The 9079-nt window shown below is 36.6% G+C and overlaps 1 protein-coding gene across 2 annotated transcripts in view; it reads left to right on the top strand.

The window, feature by feature from the left end:
- The first annotated feature begins 274 nt into the window (after positions 1-274).
- LOC113475094 (ectopic P granules protein 5 homolog) overlaps positions 275-9079 on the top strand; it is a 10647-nt gene continuing 1842 nt past the window's right edge. The window contains exons 1-17 of one of the 2 annotated variants that reach the window (XM_026838645.1): positions 275-485; positions 810-948; positions 1375-1492; positions 1806-1910; positions 2289-2533; positions 3014-3165; positions 3492-3618; positions 3950-4101; positions 4462-4608; positions 5064-5199; positions 5592-5718; positions 5996-6136; positions 6602-6741; positions 7129-7285; positions 7536-7733; positions 8215-8361; positions 8607-8726. In XM_026838645.1, coding sequence (XP_026694446.1) covers positions 420-485; positions 810-948; positions 1375-1492; positions 1806-1910; positions 2289-2533; positions 3014-3165; positions 3492-3618; positions 3950-4101; positions 4462-4608; positions 5064-5199; positions 5592-5718; positions 5996-6136; positions 6602-6741; positions 7129-7285; positions 7536-7733; positions 8215-8361; positions 8607-8726 — 2417 coding nt within the window. In that variant the 5' untranslated portion in view covers positions 275-419. The remainder of the gene's footprint in view (positions 486-809; positions 949-1374; positions 1493-1805; positions 1911-2288; positions 2534-3013; positions 3166-3491; positions 3619-3949; positions 4102-4461; positions 4609-5063; positions 5200-5591; positions 5719-5995; positions 6137-6601; positions 6742-7128; positions 7286-7535; positions 7734-8214; positions 8362-8606; positions 8727-9079) is intronic. The other variant, XM_026838646.1, reaches the window with a different exon arrangement.

The following is a 9079-nucleotide window of genomic DNA, read 5'->3' as shown; positions in this document are numbered from 1 at the left end:
AATAACTCCATATGACCTCAAGTAACCCTTAGTGGCCCCATATGATCTATGATAACCCCATATGACGCTTAATAACCCCATATGACCTATAGTAACCCCATACGCCCCCTAATAACCCCCTGTGACCTATAGTAACCCCATATGACCCCTAATATCCCCATATGATCTATAATAACCCCATATAGCCCCTAGTAACCCAATATGACCCCAAATAACCCCATTTGACCTCTAGTAACCCCCATATAACCCCTAATACTGCTATTTCCTAGACACCTAACAGGTAAAATACAATTAACCCCGCCCCCTAGATATCCGGCCCCGTATGCTCTTCCTCATCCAATGACAAGACATCTCTCGATCACTCCATCTTCCTCCTATACATCATATTACGTGATCCTCATTCACGGGATCAATTCCTCATGGAGTATAGAGCGGCATTGGAACAATCACGGGAGAAATCGACATCGGGGGCAAGTTGGACAATGGTGGGTCCATGTTGTTTTGGTTGAATATGAATGAATAGCCAGCTTACAAGTTACCGCATAACTTTGTGGGTTGGTTTTATTTGTATGGCAGATGGCACTGCCCATTATGACATCATGAACTTATGTTATGGAATTTATGACATCATGAGTAATAAATTTTATGACATCATTAATTAAGACATTTTTGGTTATGACATCATCAATTAGAACATCAGTACCTATGACATAACACATGCAAAAAAGTCCCACATTATGACATCACATATTATGACATCACACTTCATGACATCACCCGCTATGACATCACACGCTATGACAACACAGATCGACGATGAAGGTGAAGAAATAGATTCTACAATATCCTCGTTACTTCTACCACTAGAGAGCGATCTAATCCTCGTGTTCCGACAAGTTCCCATGGCAAGCATGCTCGCTCATGCGTTGAAGCTCGTTGTTAAACCAGGTATCATAGAAATAATATAAATTTCCATGAATATCTCATAAAATAATAGAAATAACAAAAAATGTTCTTAAATGTTCATAGAAATAATTATAAACATTCTCCTGTTGTTGTTACAAAGCGTATGAGCCATTCACTTATATATATATATATATTACAAAGGTACTAGTAACAATAAACAGCTTATATGCCTTGTAACAACAACAGAAGAATATTTTTAACGATTTCTTTCATTTTTATGAACATTGATATCCAGATTATATAAGTTTATTGATCATCTGGTAATAAAGTTATTTTTATACAATACAAATGTTTTAGTGTATGTATTACAATATCCGGATGATTGAACATAATATATAGTTAATATAAAAGTGTAGAAATAGTAATAATATATTAATCCCAGTATTTATACACCTTATATACTTCCAGATGGTAAATACGAACACCCCACGAGTATTACAAGTGAAACAGTGTTGACCAGTATCGCTGTGTGTGACCTTATATGTGATATACTGGGTGAGGGATTGGCAACACTGGGGAGGCCCAAGTAAGTAATAGGAGTTTCAAAATATATTTAACTTTTGATTTTAAGCATATAGAACCATTACCGCTTAAATTTATTAATGGCATAATGACATTATACTTTTTTTTACTTATATTATTTAATAAAGCAAGTATATCAAGTACCGCATATTATAACTTAATAAAAAAATTATAATTATGCGGCTGTGCCCCAAATGCATAGCCTTGGAAAGGACAGATTTAACTTTATCTAAAGAATGCATTCCATGCATTTATTATGTAATAAAACCTGATATTATATAACCATGTACCACATAATATAAGTTACGCGATTCCAGATACAAACAACTTGTGCGTAGGATTGCGCAATCTATCCGCAACACTGTGCTTATTGTGGCTGAACAATGGCAGTTATATAAAGATAATCATAATAATGAACAAACGTAAGTGTATGTTGTAATATGTTTGCTGTTGTTAGTCCTGAGGTAGCAACCTCAGTGTTTTACCGTAATAGTGCTACATACCTACATCTATTACCACAAACCAGGTCTTAGTTAGAATGTAAGTATGCATAAACTGCCACAGTGGGGTCTAGATGGTAGCACCCTGGGTAATGGGGTAATGTAGTCTTATTGAGTATTATACCTGGTTGTTGGGGTAGTGAAAAGAATATAAACTGCCACAGTGGGACTACAAAATACTTTAGGTTGTGATGTATTATTGTAGATATCCATCGTTTAGGTCATTAAACCTTAACAAATATTACTTTGGTTCATCACACACACACAATAAACATAACCACCATACACACACACACACAGCTACAGCATGGAGCGGCTCCAACTCGAGTTCGATGAATTCACGAAGCGTTGCGTGTCCCGTCTTCTCTCCGTTGCACGTCTCGGTGTTTATCAATTCATCGCTGATCTTTCCTACCACACGATGTCCCCGAGAGCAGCAGAGACGATCTATTTGTTGATGAATGTGCCTTCTGGTGTTCGATCCGAGGTGGATTGTCTCGTTGCAACGGATTATACAAAGCAGGAGTGGCTCGAGTTTATTAATGGTATTTCTATTTTTCATTTTGTTCAAATTGTCAGCAATACAAAAAACAATCACTCACAAAGTTACATACGTGGTTACTTGTAATTGGACACGAGGTGTATGAAACAAAACACCCGTGTTATAATGACTGTTATGCCCCGTCATGCGAGGATAAATAAGTTACATACGTGGTAACTCGTAAGCGGGCACGAGGTGTATGGAACAGAACACCCGTGTTATAACGACTGTCGTTGCCCCGTCATACGAGGATAAATAAGTTAAATGCGTGGTAACTCGTAAGCGGGCACGAGGTGTATGAAACAGAACACCTGTGTTATAACGACTGTCGTTGTCATACCATGCGAGGATTAAAGTTAATAACTTTTTATTCATTTCACACATAGTATTATTTCTATACATCATTACAATATGTTTAGATTTAATTATATTATTTCTATGTACAAATATATGATATCTATACCTACATATATGGTATCTATAGACCCCGACACAAAGTTAGCATTTGAAGAGCAATTATCCACCATGCCAGCAAATGAGATCGTTTACTTACTCACTGCGTTTGCCAACCTTGCACAAGCTAGACCAACTACTGAGAAGCATTTGGTGGAAACTATTGCCGTTGATATTTTTAAGGTAGGAAGTGGTTTATGGAGTTTTTAATTGGGCAACTATAAAATTTCATGGAATGTAATGTATAACGGTAATAAGCCCACTGAAATATATAAAACCCATATAGAATAGAATATGCAAGTTATACCACACGTGCCTTTTTCCTACGATTATCTGCCCTATAAATACCGCGTCTCGCGTTCACTCACCCTCTTAGTTTACCACTGGCAATAAACCATTATGCAACCGCTACAGTACCACATTAACTGAATGTATTTTAACACATTTATTGAACTGGAAAAATTGGAAACTTTATTTCATTTTGTTTTATTCAACCCATATATTTGCAGGTATCGTTTGTATATCGCATGACTCGTGACATTTGTAGCAAGACCGGACGGGAGTTGTTATGTTCGGTTGCCTATCGTCATCCATATGTTATATCTATGCTTGTACAATATGTATTTCATAATATGGGTAAGGGGCTCGTATATATATTGATTGATGTTTCATTGATTATATGATACATAATATTCTAGTACAACATTCTATGTGGGTGATGTCCTCAAGGACCTGGAGTTTAGGCTAGGTTTGGCCCACTAACCCAAATCTAGTATAGTAATTAGTAATGAGAATGACGAAGTTCATATTTATAACAGTCTGACACCATGGCTCAGTGGTTTAGGCGCTTGCATTGTAACCGTAGGGTATTGGGTTCAAGGCTAGAACCGTAAGGTATTTGGGTTCAAATTATAACAGTATAATGGGTATATAATTTACTCTGTCTTATTAAAACATTTTATTCCAGACCAATTCATGTCCACCGTCGTATACTCGCTTAGCGACCTTCCTTATTCGTCATGGCAACCATTGTCATGTGACCTCGAGTTGCTACGCGTGTGGTTGCTAGGTAACCCCATCACCTCAACGGAGTTCAAACTCGCAAAGATGGTTTTACAGGTTGGTAACTAATTAATGAAGTTGGTTTTGTAGTTGTTCTGAATGTAAATTTGTTATTCTGCTGTTGTTGCTGCCAGGCAAAATATATTTTCACCTGGCACACAACTTACCCTTTAATTTAATTTAAACCAATGTTTTTTCTGCCATGCAGAGAGACTTCATCAGGTTTACTCAATTAGCATATCCAAATGTTTTGTTTTTAAAGCTAAGCTATTTAATTTACCCAATAATGCAAATTTTTAAAAGTAAAAGGATGTTCTGGCAATTTTTGTCAATTGTGGTTTTAAAATGCCAAAGTTTCAAGGCCATATTCTGTGTCTTAAAATTACAGTAACATAACCCCAATCTTACCCCACGCAGGGTTTAAACTTTGGTTATCGCGACGACGGCCACTTATTCCTACCACTAGAGGTTCATTATAAGATATCTATGTTAATATTGGAGACGAACGTTAAACTTGAGCAAGATCGGATACAATCAGGGATTGTGGTTAAGAGTATCGACCATGTAAGTTGTGTGGTGTGTATATTTGTGTGTGTTTGTGTGCGGTGTGTATATATACATATATAAGTTTTTGAGGTACTGAGGTATATATGTGTGTGTTTGGGTAGTGTCGATATATATGTATATATATATATATGTGTGTAAAAGTAATAATATAGTTTATATTAACGTTTAGTTACAATTATTGTCTGTAAGTAGGGTGTATGATGTGTTTAAGTTTGTACTAGGCCATCATGAATTTGTTTCCTAAATCTGGTGCCTTTACACAGTGGTTCATGTATGGTAACTAAAAGATACCCGGTTCAATGCTCGGTACTGATGCATATTTGTTTTGAGCAAAATGTTGCTTCAATTGGATAATTTGCCAACTGTCTTAGATCTTATCACTCATCTTTTAGTAAAGCTTTATTCATAATTCTACAACCAAACTTTGACCTTTCATAACCTTCAACCCCCAGGTGTCAAAAGTTGCATCAGCGGTTCGTCTTACCCCTCAATCCATCGACCACAAGGTGACAGCATGGAGTTGGGAGGTTTTATTGAAGCTAAAACTTCATCGAAGAGTTTGGACAGATCCTAAGAATAAATTATGCGGTAATTTATTAATTAGTGGCTAATTAGTTAAATATTAGTTACTTTATATGTTGCTTGTGGTGACCTATGAAAATAGAAATGTATTTTTGCTCTGCCATGCAAGGATAAAGGACTTTTATTCATTCATACTTTTATATGCAAGCAAGTAGTATAAGTTGTAGAGCTATTGTCCAAGTTGACCCAATCCATTCGGGTCTATGTTGTTGACCCAGGATCATATACCTCCTACACAAAAACCCCTGATATTACTACTATGGTGGTTGTTCTATTGTATCCTCCTATACATACAGACATCCCTACCTCCCCCACCCCTACAACAAGTCAGATTTGGGTTATTCCCCCTATATATATCTATACCATACAATACAAACCTGATTTACACCCCTATACAGACACCCCTGACACCCCTACCCCGGACATGAACAACGACCCCACCTTACTACCCCTACTGCAAGCCACTAAGGACCACCACACGATGGCCTCATACATCGCTGTTGCTATGACGAGGTTGGGAGACAGGTGGGACATAGACATCTTATTGGACATAAATATCATATATTTATTTTGATTGGCACAGTCGTTATAACACGGGTGTTCTGTTTCATACACTTTGTGCCTGCTTATGAGTTACCACGTATGTAACTTTGTGGGTGATTGTTTATTTTATTTTTTATGTATGGCTGACAATTTGGACAACCCATTAGTGACCACTGGGTTGGAGCAATTGCCATTAAGTGTCTTGCCCAAGGACACACAGCTAGAATAATATCTATATCTAAATATATGATATCTACAGCAAGGACTCATTCCTTCACGAGGGCCTCGAGTGTCTACACCACCTTGCATCATCTGGTCACATGAGGGCAGTATTGAGTTGCTTGTATTTCGTCGTACCGATGTTTCAGCGATCCAACATTAATTTAGCTGAGAACCAAAAGTGAGTTTGGAGGTTATATGTTGTTGGTGTAGTGTTTTGTGGTGATAGGCCAACTCTGGTTTTAATCTGTTGACCTCACCCATATAGAGAACATAGAATGCGTGGTGTATGCCATTTCAGCATAGTTATTTTTTGTTCCTTCTTTTAAGTGTGATTTTACTGTATGTGTGTTTATACAGATGCATACTTATGTATAGAAGTATTTCAAACTTTTTTAACCCTCACTCTTGTAAAAGTCGCTTACCACAAACAAAGAAGAGGATAAATACGCTGACCTGCGCTGAACAACACTGGGTGTAGATATTTCTATGTTTGTTCTTTTTACACCGAGGCGAGCTACGCTGTAGTGTAAACGTCGCTTAAAAGAACAAACAAAGAAATATCTACACTGACCTGCGCTAAACAACGCTGGGTGTAGATATTTCTTTGTTTGTTCTTTCTTACAAAACACATTTACACCACCAGGTTCACAGAGATACTCCGTACAGTGGTCCACCAACATAACAGTGTTATATCTGGCCTGACTAACCTTATACTACAAGACACACCCCACCACCCATATGCTGTGTTGTTGTGCTCTGTTGTACAGAACCAAGTAGTTGAAGGTGCGTGTTGTATGTATGAATGGTTGGACATTAAGTGTGCTGTCAGTGGTTTCAAGCATATATGTGTATGATAATAAGGGTCATAACATTTAGAATTGTGATTAAAGTCGTTGTTGGGAGAGGAGTAAGTTATGTTTTCACTTTTGAAATGATACGATACTCAATTTTCTGGGAATCATATTTTTGCTAACCGGGGAATTTAGATAAACAAACAATAATGCTGTTAAACATAGAATGTTATCCTAACAATTTATAAACAATGTATTTCTCAGCCAAACAGATTGTTAGTTACGAGATGTTAGTTAGGAGAGGCCATAAGTTAATTTTAAACGGTAACCATTATACCTTAGTACTCATAACTTGACAAATCGTAACTTTCCCTCCCAGCACCACAAGAGGAAGACAAAGTAAAGATCATTTCCTATTGGTTAAAAATGATCCTTACTATCATTGGTTGGTTTAAAGATGATGATCTTTGCTTATTGGTGGATTATTTATTCAAATCCGCCAATCAGATTGGAGATAGATCTCTGCTGGAATTTAGGTGGGTTTTGCAACTTACATACCCATTTCTTGTGGTTATTATTTATTTAATCCCTATATACATCGTTTTTTTGGGGACAACAGTTATACTTTTCATACACCCAAAGGGTTTTTACAATGAATAAATGAATGTAACTTACTTTATCTTTGCGTTGCCTATTTTGCGCAAATTTATCTAAACCTCCTATTTTCCCCCAAAGTTACACCCAATGTTTAGTACATTATCTCACCCCCATATATCCTCCCTACAGAACACAGTTCTACGAGAGTTACATCCACTTGATGTTGCATAGCAACCATCGTAACCATGGCAACCATAAATCTGTCGTGTCGTCGTTGCTAAGCATGGTAACCGGGGGCAACCAACAATGGCCATTGTCGTTTCTACCATATGTCATAAAGGATGACATCATTTATTTCGCTTACGTGTGCATTGAAGCGGAGACAAGGTAAGAATTATAGAGATCATGTTTTTAAAACATAGCTGATATTTGCCGCATATATATACATAGTAAATACAAAATATTTTGGCCAAATCATGGACCTTATTTACTGGTAAGCTGTCTGTACAATTTACCTGATAGTTAAAGTAAAACTTTATGAAGATGACTGTTGGTTTTATTTACTGTTAAGCTACCTATACTTCACCAGATAGTTTGCTACAAATAGCGGGGTAAAAAGCTACAACTCACCAAATCTCTCCAATTATGTAGTTTAAAATATATCTATACCACTTTTTTCAAAGGAAGAAATATGATAGGCACCTAACAGCTGGGTAAAATCTGTTGTACCTTTAAGTTTAAAGTATAACTGTTGCCGTTTATTTGAATTCTAACTTTATTCAAAATACTGTAAAGTTATCCACTGTTAAGCTGTCTCCATACATTTCACCCGATGGTTTAAAGTAAAGCTTTTTCACTATATTTTTAGGTACGAAGATGACTGCAAACTCTGGGCAACGATTTTATCGAATTTGCGAAGTGATCGCAAAATGTCGGTAGAAACAGCGTTGAAGAAATCGGTGAACAAACTCAAGTTGTCGCATAATCCAACTATATTGTCGCTTACCCTTTATAGGTGGGTGGTTTATAATGTTAAGGTTTTATATTGGCATATAATGTTTAATTTGGTATTTTTGACAGCTAGTTTTACGAAGTGTCAACAAAACAATAACCTTGAATTGGTTGCACCACCTTTCACAGGTGTTTTAGTTAAGTTAAGTTGTATTTGACCGACACTTAGGTATTTTTAAAACAAAATAATGAGATTTTTTTATAAATTATTTTTACGCTAAAAATAACGTTTAATATTCTCACCACTAGGTGGGGTGAGTTAGCCCTCCACACTCCCTACTCCCACCCAGTGTTGGAATTGATCTGGCTCAACTTTTTCTTACGTTTTGTGTCGTTTCCACTAGATGGCGGTAGCAGTCTCGGTTACAGGTGACATAGATATCTTATATCATTACCTTCTAGTAAACATTACAACCAATAAGTTAGATTTGTCTCGCAGGATTGTGTGTCTAACTATTCCTGCCTCCCCTTGTTTTAAAAATTTAGTGTCTTTGGTAATAGTAATAAATTCGATTAGGGGAGCTAAGATTAAAAAGGTTTAATTACTGGAGTAATGGGCCGAAAGACTGGATGTAGCGACAAAACGACATTTGTTAAAACCCGCATATTGTGGTTAAAACATTTTTTGTCATGTTATAGGATCTTGACCCACTCTACTATAATTTAATGCCTATAAACTTATATAAGCACATTATATTTTACCAATCAACACCCAGTTCTTT

The sequence above is a fragment of the Ciona intestinalis genome, unplaced genomic scaffold (genome assembly GCF_000224145.3).
Source record: "Ciona intestinalis unplaced genomic scaffold, KH HT000101.2, whole genome shotgun sequence".
NCBI classification, from domain to species: domain Eukaryota; kingdom Metazoa; phylum Chordata; class Ascidiacea; order Phlebobranchia; family Cionidae; genus Ciona; species Ciona intestinalis.
This window is presented reverse-complemented; position numbering and strand designations above follow the sequence as displayed.